General features: G+C 46.2%; 2 protein-coding genes across 4 annotated transcripts in view; one reads left to right on the plus strand and one right to left on the minus strand.

Annotated features, from left to right (window-relative positions):
• Nucleotides 1-1,479: 1,479 nt before the first annotated feature.
• On the minus strand, nt 1,480-4,628 carry CFAP126 (cilia and flagella associated protein 126). The gene is made up of 5 exons (XM_066260986.1): nt 4,509-4,628; nt 3,067-3,129; nt 2,810-2,890; nt 2,184-2,360; nt 1,480-1,845 (listed from the first exon to the last, which is right to left on the minus strand). The coding sequence occupies exons 1-5, from the start codon at nt 4,533-4,535 to the stop codon at nt 1,663-1,665; spliced, it is 531 nt and encodes a 176-aa protein (XP_066117083.1). The 5' UTR covers nt 4,536-4,628; the 3' UTR covers nt 1,480-1,662.
• Nucleotides 4,614-12,273, plus strand: part of LOC136325874 (low affinity immunoglobulin gamma Fc region receptor III-like) — a 45,689-nt gene continuing 38,029 nt past the window's right edge. The window contains exon 1 of one of the 3 annotated variants that reach the window (XM_066260981.1): nt 4,614-4,687. The gene's annotated coding sequence lies outside the window, so the exon portion shown is untranslated. Of the gene's footprint in view, nt 4,692-12,273 lie in introns of all 3 variants that reach the window. The other 2 variants (XM_066260980.1, XM_066260982.1) reach the window with 2 other exon arrangements.

The following is a 12,273-nucleotide window of genomic DNA, read 5'->3' on the forward strand; positions in this document are numbered from 1 at the left end:
GATACAAGTAGCCAGAGTTATCCTGTCCTACGAAGCCTTAGAGATGGAAGAAGAGAAAGGGAGTTACATGTGAGCATGTAACTTCCGGGCTGTTCCAGTCTCCAGAAACCCTGAGAGCCGAGGATAAGCCCCTCGTACAGGGCTGCAAATCGTGGTCCGCAAGGGAGCTGGGAGCTGGGGGTGACAAGCTAAATATGTAGATCTGGAGAAAGGGGAGAGAAAAAGGAGGAATTGTTGAAAACCCAGCAAACATTTACACTTAATGAGAAACTTGCTGCTTTTAGAATCCACAGAGGCCAGGCTTGTGGGTCTCTTTAACTCCCTGGGCAGAGATGCTGTTCTGATAAAACTGGGTGACGCCTGACCTGTGGTGGCGCAGTGGATAAAGCATTGACCTGGAAATGCTGAGGTCGCGGGTTCGAAACCCTGAGCTTGCCTGGTCAAGGCACATATGGGAGTTGATGCTTCCAGCTCCTCCCCCTTTCTATCTCTCTGTCACTCTCTCCCTCTCTGTCTCTCTCCTCTCTAAAAATGAATAAATAAAAATTAAAAACAAAAAAACAAAACAAAAAAAACCTGGGTGACAGCTCTATGTTGTCTGTCACTTCATCGTTGGCCATGCAGAGAAAACTATGGGTTGGAGAGGAGTGACAGTGATGTAATTGGTGTCAGTTGGAGAGGAAGACCTTCAGGATGACCTTGGGGCCTCCACAGAGGTCTTGGTCTTTAAGTAATAGTCACGTCTCCCTTTTGCTGGACTGGTCCTGGGAAGTCTGTCAGCGTCCTCCAGCCCCACCATGTGTTCTCTGTTCTTGTCTTTGCAGTGAGGGGCAGTGTTTGTGAGGGAGCACTGTGAAGGCAGGGAAGGCTTGGCAGGGGCATTGAATTGAACAGCCAGTGCCAGCAAGATGAAGTGCAGGGACAGTGCCAGATGGCAGCTGGCAACTAGGAAGTGGGTCGGGGACTTGACTCTGGTGGCTTCTTACCATTCAGGTGGGCTGGGCAGTGGCAGAATGGTCCTCAGTTTGTATTCCTGAGTTCCTGCTTAACCATCTCATTTTGTTTTTCTTCTCTGTCTTATGATCACTGGTGTATCTTCAGTTTTCGAACCATATTTGAATGTATGCTTACATTTTGCTTTTGTAACTTGGTTTTCCCTGAGTGCTCCATCATCAGCCGTGAAGTGTTAGACAAGGGTAGTTTCTTCTACTCGCCTCCCTTACCTTTTCCTCCCCACCGGCTCCAAACACAAATACACATGCTCTTCTCAATGGTTGCCTGCTGACCTTGACGTTGTCGTTGGGCGTGCTCAGAGGAAAAACACAGGGGTGGGTGCTGTGAATCAGACCAACTTCCTCTTGGTCATTTCTGGAGTGTAACGGATGCAATCCTTGTACAAATGAGTTCCCTCCCAGCCTCTGTCATGTTCTCCCTCGTTACCAACCCTCCTCCTCGTTCTTGGTGATAAGAAGCAGCCATAGCAGGAGGGAAAAACCAAAATCTTTATTGTTTATTTTCAAATTTGCCTTTATTCCTACAATATTCCTGATCAGGGGGGTCTTGCTTCACTCAGTCTCTAGAATGGCTTTCTCAGTGGGGTCCCTGCTCTAACTCCAGGTTTGCATTTCTGGGCCCTGGCTAGATTTGGACCTGCCCAGTGTTCTACATACATGGGCTTTTAGGGGACTTGGCTGGGGTTAGGGGACCTGGGGTATGACCTGCAGAAGGGTGTGCACTTCGGGGCTGCTCTGGGGAACTGCAGTTTGAGGTTGGGGAGTGTGGTCTTATGGGGAGACTTGGTGCTTGTACAGAGCTCCCGGGCTTCTGACTGACTGGGTCATTGGGCTGTTGGAATGAAATAGAAGAGACAGTCTGGTCAGGTCTAGGTCATTCCCAGTCCATTCAGAGTTCTAAATTTCTTTTTCCCCATAACATGGACAAAAGGTCAGGTTTTAGAGAAGCAGAGTTAGATTTGATTGTGCTAACACCCCCTTGAGATCAGATCACTTTGTACTGTGGGGGTAAGACTACTTAGCTTATCCCTTCAAACCCCAGTAGGCATGGAGGGACTAGACAGGGTAAGACAATTGGTTAGAGGTCCCCCTGCTGAATAGCGGCATAACATTTTTGAGGTAGAAAAGAAATTGGGACGCTAGGATTTGAGTTTAGGAGGGAGTGGGTACCTTGCCTAAGATCTCTGGACGCAGCCCATTGGAGGCCTTGAGTAAGTCAGGATTTTTCTGTGTCCATTTGGTGAGGGAGGCAGCAGCAGCAGCTGTACGGGACGTCAGGGTCACCCGAGCAGGAGGTATCTTCAGAGGCATTTGCCAGGTGCCCATGAAGGAACCCCAAGGACTTGCCTAAAAGGAAGAAAACAGTTTCTCAACAGGGCTGTTCGCTCCCAGTAACTGACCCATTGGCAGGATCTGTTTGGATCCTGTTTGCACCTTTACCTTTGAGGCTGGGCGGTAATAAAAGCATAATTCTCCACCCACCCCCACCCCATACACCCGCTGCCGGATTACCCTGAGTGCTTCATCCCCTGACCTCTGCTGGCTTTAGAGCTGCATTCTTAGGCCCAATCTGGGTACGCACACCCACTGCATGGGTATCTCACCCATGGGCATTCATTTTATACAGATCATCACTTTAAGGAATTCTGGGTGCTGAACACCTGCTGGGTAAACTGGCTGGACATTTGGGGGCCTGCATGTGACAATGTAAATTAATTAGAGCTTTCCCAGACGGTGGGAGGTTGCAAGTCTTCCCGTCTTGCTCCAGTTCTTGAGAATGGAACCGAGGGTCTTACCTTGGAGCGGGGCACTGAAGGCAGCAGGTGACCACGGTCGTTGGCGATGATCTGAGTGTAGCCTTCATGGGAAGGAATGCTCTGGGGTAAAGGCAGGGAGAGAAGTGCTGGGGAAATGGAGCAGAAAAGTGAGGAAGTGTCTGAGGGCGGGAGATGGGGCAGAGAGAGAGGAGGCTGTGGGATGGAAGAATGGGGTGGCCGTGGTCCCTGCACAGAGCAAGAGCTGGCCTGTGGGTGCACCAATGTGGAGTAAATACCTCTTTGGTTGGCTTGGCGAGAGACCAGTTCTGCAGGTACCTGGGTGAGAAAGCTTTTTCATACTGTGGAGAGAAAGATGAGAATCCTTATGACATTCCAAGACCCAAGCTCGGGAAACAACTGGACATGGTTCTTTAGACTGGAGGGCCAAAGGCCCAAACCACTGTGCCAGGCTTCAGAGGACATGATTTGTTTGGTCTGAATGCATGCTGTCCCAATGTGGCAGCTGTTCAGCACTGGAAACCTGACAGTCCAGTCTGAGACGCTTTGTAAATACAAGATACACGTGATTGTAAAGAGTACAAAAAAGAATGTAAGATATGATTATAACTTTATGTAGCTACTAAAACATTAATATTGCATTTGTGATTTGCAATATCCTTTTATGAGACAACACTTGTCTGGACCACTGGTCAGCAAACTGGCCATGGGGCCAAGTCTGTCCTGTCTGCTTTGGGACTGCCTGGGGAAGCTAAGATTTTTTTTTTTTAAAGATTTTACTTACTGACTTGAGAGAGAGAAGGGGGGGAGCAGGAAGCATCAACTTGTAGTAGTTGCTTCTCATATATGCTTTGACTGAGCAAGCCCACGGCTTCACGCTGGTGAACCTCACATTCTAGGTTGACACCACCACAGGTCAGACAGAATGGTTTTTTTTTTTGTTTTTTTTTTTAACAGGGACAGAGAGAGAGTCAGAGAGTGGGATAGATAGAGACAGACAGACAGGAACGGAGAGAGATGAGAAGCATCAATCATCAGTTTCTCGTTGCGAGACCTTAGTTGTTCATTGATTGCTTTCTCATATGTGCCTTGACCGCGGGCCTTTAGCAGACCAAGTGACCCTTGCTCAGGGACCTTAGGTTCGAGCTGGTGAGCTTTTTTTTTGGCTCAACCCAGACAAGCTCATGCTCAAGCTGGCAACCTCGGGGTCTCGAACCTGGGTCTTCCACATCCCAGTTCGATGCTCTATCCACTGCGCCACTGCCTGGTCAGGCCAGAATAGGTTTTATAGAGGATCATTTGCTCATTTGATAAAAAGAGCACCAATTAAGCAAAACGTTTCTCCCAAAAGGAGTCTGTTCTTTTCATTAGTGTTACATAAATTGCACTCTTGTTTTATTTTGAATTTTGTGTTTCCTGTTGTTATGTAAGTACCTACATAATATCTCTGATTTTGTCACTTGGTCCACAAAGCCTAAATTGTTTAGTCTCTGACCCTTTACAGAAAATTTGCTGACCTGTAGTTTAAACCTTACAGACTAACCCAGAGACACCTTTTTCTTGCCCCTGGGCCCTGTGGACTCTGAGGACTCAAGAAATACTCTCTCACTCCACTCTCAGCAGCCATTTAATGATCAGAATCCTGGGGGAGGCCTCAGTACAAAGGTAGAATCTTGAAGCAAAATTAAAAATGTTGAAGAAATGGGAGAAGAGAACTTACCTGGTTAGCACTGTAGTTAGTGGCCATTATCCTGAGACTTCTTGCTGTTTACCTTCGTTGCCTGGCAACAGCAGAAGGCTGGCTTTCCGGACAACCTCCTACTTAGCAGGCACCTTTCCCCTTGTTCTTCCTCTCCTTCTTGGATGGCACTGCCCCGACCTTTTCCCTGCAAGCTAAGAGTAAGTAACCCTGGGAAAAGTAGCTGAATAGCAAGCCCTGTCTTTTTATCCAGCGTAACTGACCCTGCTTTTAACAACTTCTGGGTGGTCTTTGATGGGTCCTTGCCTCGGTAACAAACCACTGTCACCCAGAACCGTGCTCGTGGGCAGTGTGGTGCAGTGGGTCATGGACTTCAGAGCCAGACCCTCGGGGTCGCGTCTTCACTTAACATGGGAATATAAGCGCTGTGTGACGTTGAGCAGTTGGCTTCCGTTCAGTGAGTTTCTGTGGACTCACGAATTGGGGATGGCAGAGCCTCCCTCCACAGGGTGAATGAGGTAAACTGAGTAAAGACCAAGGTGATGTCATAGCACAGTCCATAGTCAGCGCTGCTGAGACCTGTTCTGGGGCCCACTACTTCATCTTACCAGATACAATAATAATGGAATAATGTTTTATAAGATGGCTGACAGATGTGTCCCTGGAAAGAAAAGCAGGTCTTGTCTGTGGTCCTTAAGTGGTTTGTTGTTCTGCTCCATTCTCTGGAGTTGCAGGTGCTTCGTTGGCTGGATGAGGCAGATGAGAGCTGGTGCAGTGCGCAGAGCAGGATGACGACGGTGCCCTGGTGGTGGTACCAGGGCGCAAACCTAATGCAGGCTTCCTGTACAACCAGGTTTCTGACCCACTTCCTTCCTGTGAGGAATCTAAGGAAACTGCTATTAATTTCCTCCATATACCATAAAAGAAAAATATTCCTTTGTTCTGTTTTTTTATTCCTTTTGGGGGAGGGGGGAGGGACAGACAGACCAGAAGGGAGAGAGATGAGAAGCATCAACTCATAGTTGTGGCTCCTTAATTGTTCATTGATTGCTTCTCATATGTGCCTTGACCAGGGGGCTCCAGCCGAGCCAGTGACCATAGGGTCATGTCTATAATCCCACACTCAAGCTGGTGACCCATCACTCGAGCTGGTGAGCCCATTGCTCAAGCTGGTGACCTTGGAGTTTCGAATCTGGGTCCTCAGTGTCCCAGGCCAAGGCTCTATCCATTGCACCACCGCCTGATTAGGCAAAAAATATTCTTGATTACACTTCCTGAGGAGTCTAAAGGACAAGCTGTAGACAACCAGACAACTGAAGAAGCAGCAGTATCTCTCCCTAGTGGTGCAGTTAACATAGTTTACTTGCACGACTAAGAATAAACAGTGTGTAGTATGTGTGGCTTCCACCATGTACAGGGTGGTCACAAAGCCTGGAAATATGCTGTTAGTTCATCCTATACTGAAATATGATAACAAACCATTCATACCTATTCATCTATATTTCCAGATTGATTTTTTCTTTCTTCTTTTTTTGAGAGAGAGAGAGGAAGGGATAGAGAGGGGAGGGGGAATGGAAGCATTCATTTGTTATTCACAGTTGTGCATTCATTGGTTGTTTCCTGTGTGTTCTCTGACCAGGGATTGAACTTCAATCTTGTTGTTTATATTACAAAAGGTTAATATCTCTGATTGAAAAAAAAAACCACTAAAAATACAGAAAAAAATAATCCTACAGAAAACTGGGCTAGATACATAAACATATCACAGGAAGAAATACAACTTGCTGTTATTCACATGAAAAGATGTTCAACACTGCTCATAATTATGTAAAAATGCAAACCAAAGCTACATAGGGATACCATATCTCACTCCTGAGATTGGCATAGTCCAAGGTGTTAATAATATACCAGGTTGCTCAGGCTTTGAGGACACAGGCAGTTTAATATGTTAAGTGTGGAGGTGCAAAATGGTAGAACTGCCACTATGGGGAATTTGGCAATATCTAGATACCACAACTAGCAATGATTTCTCATGAAACACTCCCACTTCTAGAAATCTATCCCAAAGACACTCTGGCAAAAATATGAAAAGAAGTGTCCATTATTAAATGCAGCATCATTTGTAACAGCTACAGACTGGAAACAACCCAAATGTCAGTAAAAGCCCATGGAACCTTTCTACACATAACGGAGTATTATACAACTGTGAAAAGCCAACGGGGGTTACGCTACTACGGAGTCATCGTCTAAAAATACTTTTCAGTGAATAAGGCAAGATGTAGGACATGTGAATAGCATGCTATTGTTTATTTTTAAAAAGGGAGATGTAAATATATGTATTTCTAATATAAAAGTAATGGAAAAATAAGTGGTATAATTAAAAAATGATTACCTTTAGGAAGAGAGAAGAAATAAAGTCAAGAGGGTGGGTGGGTAGAAGATAAAATTTTTGAGTCAACTCTTGCAGAGTTGATTTTGGAACCATGTCAACATTTTACATAATTATAAAATAAGATTAAGTTAAAGTGAAAGCAATTCCTAAAATTAAAAAAAAAAAGAATTCTGTATATTTTCAAAGCAGATTTTTGTTGTTGTTGTTGTTGTTGTTGTTGTTGTTTTAAAGAGTTAGTTGGCTACAATACCAAAACTATAGAAACAAGTTAACATCGTGTTTCATATCCAGTTTTCTTTCTTGAGACCAAGCCTCCCTCTAGTGGCGAGTGGTTTGAGAACTACTACCCTACACCACAAAGGAAATCCTTTGCCCCTTGTCTGCTGTGGCCATTCTCTTCAATTACTCAGGTATTTGAGTCACCAGGAGGATGTGGGGGAAGATAATGAGCAATGGAACAGCAAAACGTCAGCGCAGTCAAGTTTTAGAAGTAGGGGAAGAGGGATATGAGAGGCTCTAAGAGCCAAGAAGATTTGGGTTATTCAACTCAGAATCAGGAAGAAACTTCAGCTTCCTCTTGGTAGAGGATTCCCACGACCTCTGGCCGGAAAGAGGCAACACACCTTATCTCTGTTTACTCGGAAATAGCTCCCCACAAGGCGTTGCCTAAGGAGAAACCCTGGTGAGAGATAGTGCTGGGTAGGGATGAAGAGTGCTTCTCCTGAACCAGACCAGGCTGATGGTGGGGGTGAAGCCAGGCAACCCTCTCAGAGGGAAGGATGGCGGGACTTTCCCAGTCTCACTGACCACTGATGTCAGATGGTGACACGGGAAGGTGTTGGCACAGCCTCTTCATTTCCTGGTACTAGCCCACATTGAAAGTGGCCTCCAGGGGGGATTAGGAGAGAGTCCTTGAGTCCTGGTCTACGCTGGTTTCATCTGGCCTCAACAGTGTAGAACTCCCTGTTCTACAAGCTTTTTTTTTTTATTTAAGATTTTATTTTATTTTTTAGAGAGGGGAGGGTAAGAGACAGAGAGAGAGAGAGAGAGAGAGAGAGAGAGAGAGAGAGAGAGAAGAGGGGAGGAGCAGGAAGTATCAACTCCCATATATGCCTTGACCAGGCAAGCCCAGGGTTTCAAACCAGGGACCTCAGTGTTCCAGGTCAATTATTCACTGTGCTATCACAGGTCAGGCACGGGAAACCTTTTTAGAGTGGAACGTCTCCTAAAAGTATGTGCCATTTTGTCACAGTGTGGTCTCATCCTCTGTAGTGAACGTTTGAGGGGTGCTACTTCTGCATGTATCTCTAATCTCTTTTACAATTTTCAGTAAGTACAAAAAGCAATGAACACTAAAAAGTCTCATTTCTAAGTTCATATTCTGGTCCTATAAAATCTCATTCCTTATATAGTGAGATCATATGGTATTTATCTTTCTCTCACTTTTTTTCATTTAGCATAATGCCCTCAAGGACCTCCATGCTGTGACAAATGGCAATATTTAGTCTTTTTGATGGCTGAATAGTATTCATGTGTGTGTGTGTGTGTGTGTGTGTGTGTCTGTGCCACATCTTCTTTATCCATTTATCTATCAATGTGTGCCTAAGTTGTTTCTATGTCTTTTTTCTTTTAGAGACAGAGAGACAGAGTCAGAGAGAGGGATAGATAGGGACAGACAGGAAGGGAGAGAGATGAGAAGCATTAATCATCAGTTTTTCATTGCGACACCTTAGTTGTTCATTGATTGCTTTCTCATATGTGCCTTCACTGTGGGCCTTCAGCAGACTGAGTAACCCCTTGCTCAAGCCAGTGACCTTGGGTCCAAACTGGTGAGCTTTGCTCAAACCAGATGAGCCCACGTTCAAGCTGGCGACATCGGGGTCTCGAACCTGGGTTTTCTGCATCCCACTCTGATGCTCTATCCACTTTGCTACTACCTGGTCAGGCTGTATGTCTTGGCTATTGTAAATAGTATGGCAATGAACATAGGCTGCATACATCTTTTCAAATTTGTGTTTTTATTTTCTTTGGAAGTGAGATTGCTGGATCATATAGTAGTTCTATTTTTAGTTTTTTTGAGGAACCTCCATACTGTTTTCTAAAGTGGCTGCGCCAGTTTACATCCCCACCAACAGTACAGGATGGTTTCTTTTTCTCCACATTCCTCCCCAACACAGTACTTATTTCTTCTTGCCTTTTTGGTAATAGCCATTCTGACAAGTGTGAGGTGATATTATGGTTTTGATTTGCATTTCCCTGATGATTAGTGATGGTGAGTGTCTTTTTAAGTACCTCTTGGCCATGTACAGATATCTTCTTTGGAAAAATGTCTACTCAGATTCCTGGTCCATTTTTTAATCTGATTGTTTTTGTTATTATTATTTGCTATTGTATGAGTTTTTTATATATTTTTGATATTGACCCTTTATGAGATCTATGATTTGCAAACATCTTCTCCCATTTAGAAGGTTGCCTTTTCAATTTGTTGATGATTTTCTGTGCAGAATTTTTTTAGGTTGATGTAGTCCCACTTGTTTACTTTTGCTCTTGTCTACCTGTCTTCCTTTGGAAGGAAATGGGAGTTAAAGTTGTTCAGAATCCATCCTCTCTCCATCCCCCCAACACCTCCCATTGTGGCTGGATTAGACAGCTGGGAGAAGTTCTCACCTCCTAGTCACAGGGTTCTTTTTAAAATCCATTCCCTTGGGAGCGGGAGGCGCCCGGCCGCTCCTTTCCCGCACTGACCCCATCTTCAGGGCTTCATTGGACTATTGGGAGTGTCCTGCCAGGGGGATCCAGAGGAGCAAGCAGCTTTGTTTGTTTAAGGGCAGCAGGAAGTACTGCGGGGACCCCAAACCCAACCTCTTGCATCGTTTTTCCATCGCTCACCCTGCAGTCAACCGCAGGCAATGCCCCTCTTCCACGGGATGTGGGGGCTCCCGCTCCTTTGTTTGGCCTGGACCTCACAGCTGCCCCTCGGAGAACTAGGAGAAAACGGTCTCAAGTGAGGCTCCGACATAGTGCGGGATTGGTGGACAATCACCTGTGGGTCGAGCTCCATCATGGCAGTGGGACCAGGCACCTTTGCTTTCAGCTTTGCTCATCCGTAACGTCTGTGTATGTAACGATTATTTCATAAGATTGTGACGATTAAATGACACTGTCACTACTTAGTCTGACACAGGAAATGTGCAACAAACGCTAGTCATCAGGGTTAGAAAATGCAAGTGAGCAAATCAGATTCCCGAAACTATTCAGTTCGAGAACCGCTGAACTCTGCTGAACCGGGACAGTCCCGCGCCACTCGTCCACAGACGCCTTTCAAATTGCGGGTGGGCAGGAGGAGCGGCCCCCCTGCACCCCTTCGCCACGCCCCGCGCTCGGCGCCGCTTTCTTCCCTCCGCACGTTGCCAGGACCGCGTCATCGTGACGCCTCGGTGTCCGGAACCGGGACCAGCATTTCCCGCTTCCGGTCATGACTGGCCCGACTTACGGGGAGGCTCCAGACTGCGCAGGCCCGCCCAGAAGTGGAGCCCCGCGAGGCCCACGAGCTGGGGGCGTGACCGCCATGACAGGGGGCGTTGTGTCACAACGGGACACGCGTATAAGGGGCGGGTTCAGGCTGAATGGGCTGGGCTGGGCTCCGGATCCGCCTAGAAGGAACGGGGCCAGACGTCAGGGGCGGGACTGGGGCGGGACTGGGGCGGGACTGGGGCGGGACTGGGGCGGGACTGGGGCGGGACTGGGGCGGGACTGGGGCGGGGCGGGCTGGGTATGGCTCCGGATCCGCGGCCCCGGCTGGAGGTGGAGGAAAGAAAGAGCAAGAGGGTGTCCAGTCGCGACCCCGACCCTCCCGGGAAATCAAGGCTAAATCATAAGTGACGAATTGATTTTGGGGATAATGCATGTGAACGTGTCCATATTTTGTCTATGTAATGAAAGTTTACTCAAAAGCTCGCCTTTACGTAATCATCCTGCTCTTTCCTTGTGGCACCTCAGGGCTTTTTACCCGGCATGAAGTTTGTGTTGCACTGAGTTAGGTCATAGACATTAACGGTTCCTATTTAGTCTTAATAGTTTATTTTTTTAATTATAAGTTTTTGATATTATTTGGAAAGGTAATATCGGGACGTAATAAAAATACCCTCAAACGTTAAGAAAGTATATGCAAGGAAAAGCTCTCCTCTTGTCGGTTTCCCATACCCTTTGCCCAAAGCAGCCAGTTACCAGTTTCTTGGACGCCATTCATAAATATCATATATTTATATGTGCATAAATATATTTCCTCCCTTTTTTCTTACCCAAATACCACATATTATACACACTGCGCTGGACCGAGTGCCTTTTTTTTTTAAAGGTTTTATTTATTGGTTTTAGAGAGAGAAGAGAGTGGCAGAGGAGCGGGAAGCATCAACTCGTAGTAGTTGCTTCTCGCATGTGCCTTGACCCCTTGAATCTGGGGGTTTTGAACCGGCGACCTCAGCATTATAGGACGGGGCTTTGTCCACTGCACCAGTACAGGTCGGGCCACTGAACCTTTTTTTCCTTAAATGCTTGTTTTTACCTAGAAATTAATGGTCCTTTCTAAAAAAATTATTAATTTTAGAGAGAAAGGGAGAGAGAGACACACACACACACTGAGAAACATCAATCTGTTCCTGTATGTGCCGTCTGCAACCTTGGTGTATCTCTAACCATCCAAGCAACCCAGCCAGGGCTGCCTTAAGTCTTTTTCAATTAACAATATATCTTGGAGACCTTTAATAAGTCCAAAAGTGACATGGTGTGCAAGATGAATGATTGAAAATTTGTTCTATGGTTGGGCTCTAAAATATTTCCAGCTTTTTGCTAATAGGGGCAGAGGGCCCTACAATGGGAATTATAGATGCCCTTTTGGCCCTTGCCAGGCATTGGCTGTTCTTTTTAAACAAAGAGAAGCAGCAGTCCAGTAGTTGTACTGAAGTTAGCCAGGCTGTTGCAGCCTGAGACTCCTGCCTCAGCCAGATGGAGCCTATTTCCACAGCAGTGTGTGTAGCTCTGAGCAGAATTATGAGCCTGTGCAGTGGCCTCTTTGAAAGTCAAGTTGTCTTTGTATCAGTGGGTGATCCCCAGGTCCTCCCCAAATAGAAAGCAGTTGTGCAGACCATTGCTTTCAGGCCCAAAATGCATGTCACCCAGCCATTTTCTTATTTCATACGCAAGCCTGATTGTAATCTGAAACTCTTCAGAAGGCTCATCATGTTCTTCGGACAGGGGTGACAGCAGCCTGGGGTGCAGGACAGCAAAGAAGAGAGCAAGGTGAGAAGACCACCTGTGCCCTTAGGGAAATGCTGACGGAGCTCAGGGTCAACACTTACTGAAATTTACCACCTTTGCAAACAAAGCCTGTCTCCC

Source organism: Saccopteryx bilineata, chromosome 2 (assembly GCF_036850765.1).
Source record: "Saccopteryx bilineata isolate mSacBil1 chromosome 2, mSacBil1_pri_phased_curated, whole genome shotgun sequence".
NCBI lineage: Eukaryota > Metazoa > Chordata > Mammalia > Chiroptera > Emballonuridae > Saccopteryx > Saccopteryx bilineata.